General features: G+C 49.6%; 2 protein-coding genes across 3 annotated transcripts in view; one reads left to right on the plus strand and one right to left on the minus strand.

Moving 5' to 3' along the window:
• Window positions 1-276: 276 nt before the first annotated feature.
• Window positions 277-15,429, plus strand: part of si:ch211-236h17.3 (carbohydrate sulfotransferase 11) — a 28,982-nt gene continuing 13,829 nt past the window's right edge. Inside the window, exon 1 of one of the 2 annotated variants that reach the window (XM_056273509.1) lies at window positions 277-784. In XM_056273509.1, the coding sequence (XP_056129484.1) occupies window positions 691-784 (94 nt within the window). In that variant the 5' untranslated portion in view covers window positions 277-690. Of the gene's footprint in view, window positions 785-10,389; window positions 10,494-15,429 lie in introns of those variants that run through there. The other variant, XM_056273510.1, reaches the window with a different exon arrangement.
• Window positions 14,489-15,429, minus strand: part of LOC130107096 (solute carrier family 41 member 3) — a 62,371-nt gene continuing 61,430 nt past the window's right edge. Inside the window, exon 11 of the mRNA XM_056273507.1 lies at window positions 14,489-14,632. The gene's annotated coding sequence lies outside the window, so the exon portion shown is untranslated. The remainder of the gene's footprint in view (window positions 14,633-15,429) is intronic.

Raw genomic sequence — 15,429 nt, forward strand, 5'->3', positions numbered from 1 at the left:
CTGTTAGAGTGGGAGTCGGTGTCGGGACTGGAGATGGAAAGGGAGTGTAACGGGTTGACAAGCCTGCCTGATTTCGGACTACACCGACACAGTATCGCACACGACGTTCCGTCTCGCGGCTGCAGACCCGACGAAGGGGGGGGGGGGGGAGTGACGTCACGGCGCGGCGTGTCCGTCTGAAAGGGGGAAGAAGTTTTGTCAATTTAAAAGCACTGCGAGTTGATAGGAAGAGACGCGCTGGTTTTGAGCAGCGCGGCGAGCGGAGGAGGGCTTTTTTTTTACAACCTCTCGTTTAATTTCATTTCGTGCGTTTATGTCGGAGGGAAAAAAGTCGTCCCTTTCCGTTCTATTATGTTAAACCCTGACGAAGACCGCGGTGGTCTCATCTGGGTCGTGTGCGGTCTTATTCGCTTATATTTAAAAGTAATGGTAGCGGTCTGACAAGAAGAAGAAGAAGAAGAAGAAGAAGAAGAAGAAGAAGAAGAAGAAGAAGAAGAAGAAGAAGAAGAAGAAGAAGGCGCATACGGAGACAACCCCGCTGCCTCTCGGTTTTACTCTCTCTCGGCGGACCAGTATTCCGAAATTCGCCAGGAACCCAGTGATCCGAACTCTCCAGCATCTGATGGTCATTCTCGCATGAGATACCGCGGGAACAGCGTCGGCCTCCGCCTGTGCCACCGGTGATCCAGGATGAAGATGCCCAGGGGAGGACGCATGTTTCTGGCCACATGCCTCGGCTCGTTTTTCATCCTCGTCCTCTACTTCCAGAGCATCACCAAGCCAGGTAGGGGGGCACTCATCAAGTGCGGCTTCGCGGCTGCAGCAAACAGGGCGATGCAGATGCAGTCTGTAGATTTGTGTGAAGAGTTGTTGTGGTCTGGCACCCCGGGGGGCCCGGCACCCACCTTCAGGTAACACGTCTTCATGACTTGGCGGAGTGCTGTGTCCTAGTTCACTGTCCATAGTGGTTTTTTTTTATTAATGTTATACCACTCTTCACCCAGTTGTCAAGTTGTGTGTGCGTGTGTGTGTGTGTGTATGTGCGCGTGTGTGCGTAAATGCATACTTGTGCGTAGGAGATAGGGGCTTTAAAAAAGCAGGACACAAAGAAGTCGCGAGTATGAATAAGCTTACTGTGAAGAGAGGAATGTTTTGAAAGCCCCTCCTGTAGACCCCATTGCATTCCTCTCTGCCTTTTGAACCCGACTTAAGCGCTCCTCTTTGCTGTTCTGTACAGACGGAGACGGATCAGCCCCCAGGGGACAGTAGGTAGGGGGGTCCAGGTTGGAGACCGCTGCAGGCGGAGAAAGGGAAGATAGTTTAACACTTAACTATTTGTTCTCAATGTTTGGGATGTGCGTCTCAGGAGTCGGGAGGCACGGCCGTGTGAGATGGGTAGGTAGGGGCAGGGGAGAGGAAGAAGAAGGTAACCGAGGTGATGAGTATAGGGGCAGGGGAGAGGAAGAAGAAGGTAACCGAGGTCAGGACGGAGAGTGGATAAACAGGTGACGAGAAAGCCTCTGAGCAAAGATAATGATCTGCTTTTGAGTACTGGAATAAGAAAGAGCAGGTAGTGTGTACCGACCACGGATGTCTATGTTCGCTAGCCCTTGGCTGAGGGGTCGGACACTTTGGTCGACTGGTTAACGTAGTCTCCCGCCCGTGGTGTGGGAGACCCGGGTTCGCGTCCCGGCTGCGGCGGTTCCCGGCTGCCCGCTGAATTCGCTACATTGGTGTCAGAAGTGGGATGGTGAGACCGTGAGGCCATCGGAAGCGCGGGCGCCCAGACGCGGGGGGTGGTAGTGTAAAGACCACGGATAACTAGACTCGCTGGCCCTTGGCTAACGGGTCGGACCCTTTAGTCGACCGGTTAGCGCAGTCGCCCGTGGTGCGGGAGACCCGGGTTCGCGTCCTGGCCGCCCCCCGAATTCTCTACAAATGTGTTATAAATGGCTTTCTCACCCAGTTCGCAACCGTGACATCCAGCCCACTAGATTGATGGCTGACATTTTTTTTGTGTTTAAGGGCGGAGGGCAGACACCCACCTTCAGTTTTGTTTACTGACACACGAGGGCGAATGAGAAGATGACGCAGGAGGAAACAATCAGGCCCAGCTTAATGCTGCATCAGCATGGGTGTGCATGAACATTTCACCATTTACACATCTTTGCACACACACACTCTGCTGTGTGTTGGTCACAGAAAGCAGCAGACGCTGAATAAGCTGACATAGGGCACAAGATGAAGCGCTATGTCGTCATAACACGAGTCAGTGGTTATTCTACGGAATATAGGTAGGGGGGTTGGCTGGTGCCCGTATGTAAATGACTTCCTACCAACTGGGTGTATTCCCACCTCTCGTGTCTGGGTTTGCGTTGTGCGCTCGACACACGAAAAGGCGACGTGAGGGCTCATTTTAAAGGACTGTCAGACAGGAAGTCAAGAAAGCATGGGACTTCCTTGATGCCGCTGCGGCTTAGAGGTTCGAAACTAAAACCCTTGTACGTCATTGTTCTCTCTCGCTTCGCTGGATTTGGTTTTATTGTTTTGGAGTTTGCTTCCACTATTATTCGTTCCATTCTGCTGTGCTCACTGCTTCCCTGCTGTGTGTTGCTGTTGTTCGGCGTGTTGAGAGCCATCCAGGCCCCGGATGAAGTGCACAAAGCCTCAGATTTTGCACAAATGCTGACTGCACATGTTTGGGAAAAAATATCTAAAAAAATAACACGCACAGTGGTTTCATCTCGTTCTCTATTATTTACTTTTGAGCATCTCTGTAATACCTTCGGACTCGAATGACGTCATCACCCATCAAAGTTTTCCACATCTGAGAAGCAAATCAAGAGGCTGCCTCCATCTGCAATATGCAGGACTGTAGTAGAGGTTTTATAGCGCCTCATTAAATCCTGTGAACGCTCACTGCAGGTTATGTTCATTAACGCACGCGCGCGCACGCACGCGCGCACAAGCGGAGGTTTTTTTTTAAAACAATGTGCAACAATTTTATTGTGAAAATAATCCAGAGGATCATCAGTGAACATCTACACATGCTGCGGGATTCAGATTGCCCCAGATGGCAACGCGTTGGCTTGATTAGTTCGCACTGTTTCCACACAGCAAGCTGGTTCTGGTCATGGCTTCGGTGCCGTTTCTTCTGTGTGCAGCTTAACGTTCCCCCTCAGTGTGGGTCTTCTCCGAATATGGGTCTTCTTCCACGCGCGGTCAGCACGCCAGTTGAGTGTGGCGAGTGTAAATTGTCCAGAGCCCGGGGCAGCAGTGTGACTAATGTGTTGTTAAACCGGTGACATGTCCAGGAGGGCTCCAGGAGGTACGAGACAATTAAATATTTGGATAGTGGCTTGGAATCTCACGTTGTGTTAGAACAGAAACACACATTTTCACCAGAGTCTGACATACAAAGCGCTGCAGCAGCGCTGCAAAGCCACACACCCCCTGCCCCCTCCACCGAGCGCAGCGCAGGAAAATGGTTGCACGTTATTGTTCTGATCCCATTGTCGGAATTCCTGTGCTAATAAACTGGGTCTGGCACTCAGGAAAGAGACACAAACCCTACACAATGTCCCATTATGGACGCAATCGGTCAAGTCCGTCTGTTTTATTACCCTACCGATTGTTGAGCTGTAAGGGGTTTGGTTTCCCCAAGTGCGTAAAAGTCGCTGAGCGGAGAGCGTCGCCGTGGTGACAGCTCTGAAATATGGGATGGGGGACATGGGGGGGGGGTGCAAGATGGTCGCTGTGAACAAACTCCTCGAGCTGAGTTCAGCCGCCTATTTTCACATTACTGTTGAATTTGGTTGGCCGGACGATAAAACCTCCAAAAAATTGTCACACCGGAGGCTTTCCTTGTGACGTAAAAACCCTCCAAGCAGGGGCGTCCGGGTAAGCGTGGCGGTCTATTCCGTTGCCTGCCAACACGGGGATCGCCGGTTCGAATCCCCGCGTTACCTCCGGCTTGGTCGGGGGACCCTATAGAAACAACTGGCCATGTCTGCGGGTGGGAAGCCGGATGTGGGTATGTGTCCTGGTCGCTGCACTAGCGCCTCCTCTGGTCGGTCGGAGCGTCTGTTGGGGGGGGGGGAAGGGGGAACTGGGGGGAATAGCGTGATCCTCTCACGCGCTACGTCCCCCTGGCGAAACTCCTCACTGTCAGGTGAAAAGAAGCGGCTGGCGACTCCACGTGTATCGGAAGAGGCATGTGGTAGTCTGCAGCCCTCCCCGGATCGGCAGAGGGGGTGGAGCAGGGACCGGGACGGCTCGTAAGAGGGAGGTAATTGGCCAAGTACAATTGGGGGGGGGGGACCATCAAAGCTTTGGGACTAGTTCAAAAAAGTAGGTGTTGCATATGTTGATGTTCTAATTTTAGTCCATTATAGTAAGATAACATCATAATTTGTCTTCACTATAGGAAATATGTGTTACTTTGAACACAGACACACACACACACAGTGAACACACCCGCGCGTGCATGTGTGCGTGCGCGCGCTCAGGTGTTGCCTTGTGTGTTCAGTCGGCACGTAGTGTGGTGTGCGCTGGTCAGAGCGCAGGGTTCGAGCTGCAGTGGGCAGCCTTAACCAGCCAGGTCAACATCACAGCCACGTGGTAACGGCGCTGACGTGACAACTCGGCCCGCGCCCGCAGACGCCGCGAGCCATCCCTCATCAGCCAGCGGCAGCTAATTTCACATCTGGCCAACCCCCCCCCCACCCCTCCAAAAAAAACTAAAGGGCCATTCCGCTCAGTTTAAGAGCCTTTAGTACTGCCCCACGCTTTAAAATCTAATTCACCGGTCTTACATATCCACGTATAACGGGGTTTGCCAAACCTCCCCTCTTCCCCCCAGCGTTGGGGGGACGATAATGAACGCTTACATGAAGGAGACGTTTGGGAGGGTAACTTCCGGGGCAGCGCCCTTCTGCAGCCGGTTCATCGCGGCGTGTTTATGAGAATCGGGCTGCAGCCTTTTACCACACATGCACATCAAACCTCCGCGAGATGAAGCCTTCATTCATTCTGGTCCAAGCTGTCACGGACGCTCTACATTCCCCCCCCCCCACACACACACCCCGCTTCAGCGTCCGGCAGCCATCTTTCCCGCTGATGGAGTCCACCCTGGAGCAGTGCGGCGCACCTGCACCCAGGGGGCGCTAACGAGCCCGGCCCGCACACTGTGAGAAGCTGTGGCGTGTACACACTACCTACACACGTGTACACACACACACTACCCAAACACACACACACACACACACACACACACACTACCCAAACACACACACACACACTACCTAGACACACTACCTACACACGCACACTACCTAGACACACTACCTACACATGTACACACTACCTACACACGTGTACACACACACACTACCCAAACACACACACACACTACCTACACACACACACACTACCTACACACACTATCTACACATGTACACACTACCTACACACACTATCTACACAGACACACAGACACACACACACACATTACCTACACATGTACACACTACCTACACACGTGTACACACACACTACCCAAACACACACACACACTACCCAAACACACACACACACACACACCCACACACACACACACACACTACCTAGACACACTACCTACACACGCACACACTACCTACACAGACACACTGCCTACACACACACACACTACCTAGACATACTACCTACACACACACACACACTACACACACACTACCTATGCGCACACACGCACACACACACACACACGCGCACACCCACACTGCCTAGATACACTACCTACACACACACCCACACACACATGCACACACCCTCGCACTGCCACGTATCACTTGAAGTAGCATCAGTGTGGCTGTTGTGAAGCAAACAAACAGAAGACTCTGGTCTTCCCTCCGGTCCAAACAGACAGAAGACTCTGGTCTTCCCTCCGGTCCAAACAGACAGAAGACTCTGGTCTTCCCTCCAGTCTCGCTGCACAGTACCCACAAGCAGCGTGCTGAGCTCGGCGTACCACATGCTCCACCTGCTCGCCACCGGTTCTGCCTGAATAAACTCCACACCCTGGATGTCTGGGACAGCGTCTGTGTCTGGGCCTGTCACAGCATCAAGAGCTCATTTGTCGCCACTCTAAACCCATGGCACCACGTGAACTGCTAAGCCTGCTGCCTTGTGGCACATCCTTTTTTTAAATACACAATTTGTACCATGTGGAATGGTGGAAACACTGAAACCTCAGTGGGTTCATTCACAGGCACGAGCTGGAGGCGTCTTTCTAAAACCATGGTTGTTCTGCTAAATAAAGTGATTTTGAGCAGCATGGTGGCACAGTGGTTAGCGCTGTCGCCTCACAGCAAGAAGGTCCTAGATTCCAACCCCGGGGGTCATCCCAGGTCGTCCTCTGTGTGGAGTTTGCGTGTTCTCCCCGTGTCTGTGGTGGGTTTTCTCCGGGTGCTCCGGTTTCCCCCACCATCATAAAGACGTGCACGTTAGGGTTAATACTCCTGTCTGTGCCCCTGAGCAAGGCATGGCAAGATGAACTGGAGTTGATCCCCGGGCGCTGCACGGCGGCTGCCCACTGCTCCTAGCTACACAGCTAGGATGGCTTAAATGCAGAGAGGACTTTCCCCACAGGGATCAATAGAGTATCAAAATCAAAAAGCCACTTATTTTTCTCCTGTGGGCAGCAAGATGGCCGCCATTGTACCAGCCATCCAGTCTGCCGCATTAGTTGGCTCAGATCAGGGCCCGCCGCTGGATTTAGCTGGCCCTAAACAAGATTTTTTTTTGGCGGGGGTGGGATAGTTTCCCCCTTTTCTCCCCAGTTGTATCCGACCAATTACTCCACTCTTCCGAGCCGTGCCGGTCACTGCTCCGCCCCCTGTGCCGATCCAGCGAGGGCTGCAGACCACCACATGCCTCCTCCCATACATGTGGAGTCGCCAGCCGCTTCTTTTCACCTGACAGTGAGGAGTTTCGCCAGGGGGATGTAGCACATGGGAGGATCACGCCATTTCCCCCCCCCCAGTTGCTCTCCCCCCGAACAGGCTCCCCGACCAACCAGAGGAGGCGCTAATGCAACGACCAGGACACCTCCCCAACATCTGGCTTCCCACCCGCAGACATGGCCAATTGTGTCTGTGGGGACGCCCGACCAAGCTGGAGGTAACACGGGGATTCGAACCGGCGATCCCCATGTTGGTCAGCAACAGAAGAGACCGCTACACTACCCGGACGCCCACATAGAGTGTTTATGCCAGCGGCCGGCCCTGGCTCTGATTCCTTTTGTTCTGCTGCAGGCCAAAAGCATAGGCAATGTATGATGTTCTACCATGTGTGATCCAATGACTACCACTACTTGTGGTTCTATAACTGGAACTAGAACAGTGAACTAGAACTACTACCACTCAGTCCATTTACCATTTTAACTACTACTACCACTACTACTACTAAAGTTATGAATATTTCCAGAGGTGGGTAGTAATGCATTACATTTACTCTGTTACAAGTACTTGAGTATTTTTTCATAAATTGTAGTTCCAAGAGTAGTTGTTTTGCAGAATACTTTTACTCGAGTACATTTTTAATATATGTACTTCTACTCGGTTACATTGGGCACACTTCTCACTACGTTTAGTGGAGTTGGGTCCCATCGGTATCGGGTGCCGATACTGACGTAATTCACTCATCGGATATCAGACTGACCTTACCGATCCACAACGTATGGATCTAGATTCTGTAGTTTGATATTTTATGATTTATGAATATGCAATAATGCAGTTTTAAGCCCATAGCCAAAATGGTATATGTAAGTTCAGGTACTATGAAGTGTTTTGAGTGCGGGGACATGGGACACAAGTGCCTCGCTTACCCGCATAGAAAGCAGGAAGCGGAGGAGGCGGAGGCCGCCGACCAGGTGGCTGAAGCAGGGGGCAGTAGCGAGGAGGCGGAGGGGGGAGTAACGAGGCCACGAGGAAACGAGTGAAAACCTGGAGTCTCCTAAACTCCATAGTAATTTGGAGGAAGACAAACTGGCCGTAGATGACGTAGTAGCTGTCTCAGAGGGATCCAGTGCGGGTGGAGTTGGTGGTGCTGCTGCGTGTGTAACCTCCCCATCAGCTGCTGCAGCCGAGCCCAGGCAGGAGGTGATGAATGACGGGGAGGACCTGCGGTGGACCTGCCTGTCACCGGGAGCCAGGAGAAGAAGGACGCTCATCCCCCTTCTCCTGGCTGTTGTTTAAGTCAATTAACACATTAATTAGTTGCCATGGCAATTTGTACTCCTACACCAGTTTGTATGTGAAGCTTACTTAAACTATAGTTCAAATAAATTGCTTGGGAACAAATTTAATTTTAATGGAGTTTGTATATATTTTTTGCTTTTTTACTAAGAAGTGCTGTGTGGTATGTAACCTTACACAACAACAACATTAATAACAATAATCAAGGAAAAGGAGCTCTGTTATCGGTATTGGCAGGTATCAGAATCGGATCAGAACTGAAAAAAGCGGATTGGGGCATCTCAATTAGGGATCGGGTAAGAATATCAGGGCAGATCGTAGAATCTGATGGGTCACCAAATGCGGTGTAACACCGGCTTTATGGCAGAGCAACGACGCTGTCCCCGTTCTGTGTACATACCTTTTTATAATTTTACAGAACAGCGAACTGGAATAATGGCACAACATTCCCGCCTTGAACAGGCAGGGGCAAGTTGGAAAACGGTGCCTCACCCAACACACTATAACCGAGGTACGAACTAGCAAAGTCTGAATATCTAGACTCTCAAAAAGACATACAATTGCCCCACTAATGTTACACGCACATACCCTATTAAACCTAAATGCAAATTTAGTGGGAATATTGCTGTCTTGCATTGTTTTTTTGGGGGGGGGGGTTTGCCCCCCTTTTTCTCCCCTGTACACGGCTAATTACCCCACTCTTCGGAGCTGTCCTGGTCGCTGTTCCAACCCCTCTGCCCATCCGGGGAGGGCTGCAGACTACCACATGCCTCCTTCTGTTCACCTGATAGTGAGGAGTTTCACCAGGGGGGATGTAGCGCGTGGGGAGGATCACGATATTCCCTCCAGTTCCCCCTCCCCCCCAAACAGGTTTTTGGGGGGGAGGGGGAACCAGAGGAGACGCTAGTGCAGTGAACAGGGCACATACCCACATCCGGCTTCCCATCCACAGACAATCGGCTCTGTAACTGTAGTTATGCACAGAGCCGATTGGCCAGTTAACTGACTTCCGGTTTCTACTGCAGCGGTCATGCCAGTTTCCTATTTGTTGGCGTGTGCTACTGACAATGGCATATTTTTCACGATGCCTGCAAGATTTACCATGCATAAATGTCAATGACATGCACATAATTGAGGATACTCATGCAATGAGTATCCTCATCCTCACATTTGTGGACATAACTTGATATGTACAACTTGAAACTTTTCACCCGTTTGCTGGTAGGTGCAGCTGAAAGTTTGTCGACAATTCTGGGCATCGCGGAAAATATGCCATTGTCAATAGCGCACGCCAACAAACAGGAAACTGGTATGACCGCTGCAGTAGAAACCGGAAGTGAGTGGACTACAGTTATGCACAGAGTCTATTTGTCTGTAGAGACGCCCGACCAAGCCAGAGGTAACACAGGGATTCGAACCGGCGATCCCTGTGTTGGCAGGCAATGGAATAGACCGCCACGCTACACGGATGCCCCCTACTCTTTCTTTCTGAAGGACCCATTTACTGTTTTGCGCTTTTACATTGATGTAATAAATTGCATCTCATGAAGTTACTCACTACTTGAGTAGATTTATTTTACAAAATACTTTTTTACTCTTACTCGGGTAGTTACTTTTACTTCTACTTGAGTAAAAATTATTATAAAGTAACTGGTTTTACATAAGTGCTGTTTTCGTTTAGTCTTCCCACCGCTGCATATTTCTGCTGATAAACAGAGGCACAATACGCTTGGTACCAAATTGCTTTTGGGGGAAATTAAGCCACATTTTACTAGAAATGACTGCGTAACATTAACAAGATCACCATGTTTGACATCGTGGCCACTCAGCGGCTCTTTGTCCACTCTATCCCGGTCCTAACATGTGGGCTGCGTTTATACAGCTGTGTGTAATCGGCTGGAGCTGTTAGGGCCTCACAAATTGAAGGGAGGCTTTTTGCCCTCTTGTTTATCCAGCGTCATTATACTGTGTGTTAAACCAGAACCTTTTAGTTTACTGGAGCTTTTTGGAAAATTAGAGGGGGTCAGCCTGTTGACGTATTTCATGCCAACGTGAACTCTGACATCTTTTTCTTTTTTAAAGTGTGACTATGTGATGCAAGTTTAAGTAGTCGGCACCCAAACGACGAAGAACTCTTGTTCACTTCCACGAGAACTGTATTCAGAACGGGTGGTAACCCAAGACAAGAGGATGGACAGTACCGACAGAAAAAGATGGGAAGGAAAGAAGGACAAGGTTTGTTTTCTGTGTGTCTATGCGTTTCACTTTCAGTGAAACAATTACCACATCAGTAACAACTTCCGCTATCGAGAAATCGGAGCCACTGTGTCTCTCGGTCCCTCGTCGTAGGGGGGGAAGACAGACTCCCAATCAAATCTGAGCTTATTTGGCTGCAAATGAGGACGTGCCGTCGAGGGGATTTGCCCCGAAGGAAGAGATAAGCAGAACAAACATGTCCTCTGCACCGCTGAAGGCATCCTTTTGCCCCCAACACACCATCGCCCAGTCCATCTGTCTGTCTTTCTCTCTGTCCGTCTGTCTTTCTCTCTCTCTCTCTCTTTCATTCTCTCTGTCTCGTCTGTTTCTCTCTCTCACTCTCTCTCTCTCTCTTTTTCAGTCTGTCTCACTCTCACCCTCCCTTTCAGTCTGTCTCTCTCTCTCACTCTCTCTCTCTTTTTCAGTCTGTCTCACTCTCACCCTCCCTTTCAGTCTGTCTCTCTCTCTCACTGTCTTTCAGTCTCTCGCTCTCTCTTAATAACGAACACCAACACAACATTGTAACGATCAATAGAGAAACAATAAGACATCAATAACAATAAAGGAGAAGTAGATCAGAAGGTGGAGCGTGAGTTGGGAGGAGACTACAGCTGTCATGTGTTGTGCGGCTCGTCTCTCAGGCTGTCACATGACCTGACATATCCTGCTGCGTCTATGAGCTGACGATGTTTCCCCCCAAGTACGTCTTGCATGTTAGTCTGCTCAGAGAGTGTGTCCAAGTCTTGGAATTTGCATTTCTCTTTCAGTCTCTCTCTCTCTTTCAGTCTCTCTCTCTGTCTCCTTTCAGTCTCTCTCTCTCGCTGTCTCTTTCAGTCTCTCTGTCTTTTAGTCTCTTTCTCTGGCTTTCAGTCTCTCTATCTGTCTCCTTTTAGTCTCTCTCTCTCGCTGTCTCTTTCAGTCTCTCTCTCTGTCTCCTTTTAGTCTCTCTCTCTCGCTGCCTCTTTCAGTCTCTCTGTCTTTTAGTCTCTCTCTGTCTGGTTCAGTCTCTCTCTCTGTCTCTCGGTCTCTTTCAGTCGCTCTCTGTCTCCTTCAGTCTCTCTCTCTGTCTCTTTCAGTCGCTCTCTGTCTCTTTCAGTCTCTCTCTCTCTGTCTCTTTCAGTCTCTCTCTCTGTCTCTCTGTGTCTGCCTCAGCGTTAGCAGATAGAGAGTGGTGTGTGTTTATTAGGGAAGACAGTGATGCATGCAGGCTAAATGGGACCTTGTTAGTATAACCTGCAGCACCCAACGTCTCCCCGCTGCCCCGAGACACGTCTGCTCTAAACCATATCAAATAGGATGTGTGTGTGTGTATATATATATATATATATATATATATATATACACACACTCACCGGCCACTTTATTAGGCACACCTGTCCAACTGCTCGTTAACGCAAATTTCTAATCAGCCAATCACATGGCAGCAACTCAATGCATTTAGGCATGTAGACATGGTCAAGACGATCTGCTGCAGTTCAAACCGAGCATCAGAATGGGGAAGAAAGGTGATTTAAGTGACTTTGAACGTGGCATGGTTGTTGGTGCCAGACGGACTGGTCTGAGTATTTCAGAAACTGCTGATCTCCTGGGATTTTCACGCACAACCATCTCTAGGGTTTACAGAGAATGGTCCGAAAAAGAGAAAATATCCAGTGAGCGGCAGTTCTGTGGGTGAAAATGCCTTGTTGATGCCAGAGGTCAGAGGAGAATGGCCGGACTGGTTCAAGCTGATAGAAAGGCAACAGTAACTCAAATAACCACTCATTACAACCTAGGCATGCAGAAGAGCATCTCTGAACGCACAACACGTCGAACCTTGAGGCAGATGGGCTACAGCAGCAGAAGACCACACCGGGTGCCACTCCTGTCAGCTAAGAACAGGAAACTGAGGCTACAATTCGCACAGGCTCACCAAAATTGGACAATAGAAGATTGGAAAAACGTTGCCTGGTCTGATGAGTCTCGATTTCTGCTGCGACATTCGGATGGTAGGGTCAGAATTTGGCGTCAGCAACATGAAAGCATGGATCCATCCTGCCTTGTATCAACGGTTCAGGCTGCTGGTGGTGATGTAATGGTGTGGGGGATATTTTCTTGGCACACTTTGGGCCACTTAGTACCAATTGAGCATCATGTCAATGCCACAGCCTACCTGAGTATTGTTGCTGACCATGTCCATCCCTTTATGACCAGTGTTCCCATCTTCTGATGGCTACTTCCAGCAGGATAACGCGCCATGTCATAAAGCTCGAATCATCTCAGACTGGTTTCTTGAACATGACAATGAGTTCACTGTACTCAAATGGCCTCCACAGTCACCAGATCTCAATCCAATGGAGCACCTTTGGGATGTGGTGGACCGGGAGATTCGCATCATGGATGTGCAGCCGACAAATCTGTAGCAACTGCGTGATGCTATCATGTCAATATGGACAAAACTCTCTGAGGAATGTTTCCAGTACCTTGATAAATCTATGCCACGAAGGATTAAGGCAGTTCTAAAGGCAAAAGGGGGTCCAACCCAGTACTAGCAAGGTGTACCTAATAAAGTGGCCAGTGAGTGTATATATATATATATAGAGAGAGAGAGAGAGAGAGAGAGAGAGAGAGAGAGAGAGAGAGAGAGAGAGAGAGAGAGAGAGAGAGAGAGAGAGAGACAGAGAGAGAGAGAGAGAGAGAGAAAGCCGAGCCGTTGTTGGACCAACCTAGGATTTATTATGGCAGGTTAATAAGGTCTCGTTTGGCACTGAAGTAAACTGGGGGGCATTACCTCGTGTGTGTGTCACTTCCTAAATCAGGGAGGCGGCAGTGACAGTTGGTGACACAAGAAGTGATAAAGAGGACGTGAGTAGGAAAGGAGCCTGACGTGACGTGACAGAGAAGCAGGATTGCAGAAGTGGGATCCTACAGTTTGTGGTGGTTTGGAGTAGCCACCAACACAAGTCTGAGGAGGTGGTGGTGGTGCACATGAAACGCTCAGAGCCATCGCTCTCGTTCCTTCGTCTTCAGCAAGACGAGGCTCAGTTCCAACAACATGTCCCTTCTCTTTCACCACATTATGTATTTACGAGCTAACACCCCAGCCTGTATAGACGGGGTCTGATATGGCAGAGGAGGTGGAGGATGAGAAGCTGGGGACATTATGTTATGGCATGTAAATATCAGATAATTCCAGCAGTTTTGGTGAGATCCTGCTCCGAGGTGCAGGCCGATGACGCGGAAGTCGGATTATTCGGTGGCAATGAAAAAGAACAGGCGCACTTCATCCTCGATTTGAGAAGGGAGGAAGAGTTACTGGTCGTTCAGGTGAACAGCAGGCTGTGCGATAAGGCCTGGATTTTATGTTCATCGAGAAAACGTGTTTCTTCTCCTCGTTAGTAAAGGAGGGTTTGTGCGCGACGCCCTGCAGAGTCACCGGCTTTCTACGACTTCTAGTCACACGTCACAGAAACTCCTTCGTTTTTCTTGCACAAAGCAACACTCAAGTGTGCACACACACGTGCACGCTCACATGCACAATCAGACACACACACATGCATGCTCACATGCACAATCACACACACACACATGCATGCACACATGCACAATCCCACACACAGACGCACACATGCACAATCCCATACAGACACATACGCACACACACACATGCAAAATAACACATACAGATATACATGCACACACACACACACACACACTATGAGAGGGGTTTGAGAAACACTTACATATCAACACTGATGTGTCACAGGAAACCAGTAACGTTCCATTTGTCATTTGCTTTTCCCATTAGCGTCATTTCAGCAAACGGTGTGTGCGTGTGCGTGTTTGTGTGTGTGTGGGGGGGCTGTTTACCTTGCATTATTATTCCTTTTGACTTTTTTTTCGTTTGTTTCATTATTTTTTTATTATTTTATTATTTTATACAGACTAAGTCAAATCTGGATCAGACTGGAGATGGAAAATCAGGGGTACAGGCTGATAAACAAGCCGCGCTTCAAATAAATGGGTGATGTTGCTGATCTGCCTTGCGCAGAAAAAAAAATGAAAGGAGTGAAAGAAAAATTAAAATGCTTCATTGTCGCTTTAAGGCTTGCGTCCATGAAGGGAAACGTGGAAAAGCTCTGGAGAAAAAAAAGAAGAAAAGAAGCATAGTTGTTGTGACTAGACAGGAGAGACAGGAAAGTATGCATGTATACGTCTTGTTCCTCACTAGCGAGGATCAGGGGAGGGTGGTCTGTCTGTGTCCTGCAGGCTCCAAGGTGGCTGCAGAACACAGACAGACCACCCTTCCCTGAGCTGGATCAGAGGAGGGTGGTCTGCCTGTGTCCTGCAGGCTCCAAGGTGGCTGCAGGACACGGGAGGGTGGTCTGTCTGTGTCCTGCAAGCTCCAAGGTGGCTGAAGAGCCCAATCCGTGTGCCGCTGACCTTTCCGCATTTGGGACAAGGGGAGTCCTGGGCTGTGATGTCCGAGGGGCGGCATGCTCCTTCCGTCTTTCCATCTTGTCCTCAGCAGCCGCTCGTCTGTCAGCTCCAAACTTCAGGCTGGCTGCATTGGTGCAGCGGTGCCAGCCTTTTCTGTCGCTTGGTCATGGATGCCGAGGGACAGGCTTTATTTTCACCACTGCTTCTAGTACGTGAGCTCGCGGAGGACACACGAGCAACTATTGGTCGACTCTATTTGAGTTTGTATGCAGAAATGTAATGTCGACCAGATATTCAAGGAAAAAAAAGGTGTTCTTGAAAATCATTTCCCAAACTCCAAACCAAAATCTGTTAAGTCCTTGAATAATTATTGTTGGGAAATAATGTAAGTTAGGCCTACTTAGCCATTTTTGTAGCAAAACACACAAATTAGCCCCCTCCCCCCCCTCCAGATGATACCTGTGGCTTTTCCCTTTATGAGCTGCGGCATTTTGTT

The sequence above is a fragment of the Lampris incognitus genome, chromosome 2, assembly GCF_029633865.1.
Source record: "Lampris incognitus isolate fLamInc1 chromosome 2, fLamInc1.hap2, whole genome shotgun sequence".
NCBI lineage: Eukaryota > Metazoa > Chordata > Actinopteri > Lampriformes > Lampridae > Lampris > Lampris incognitus.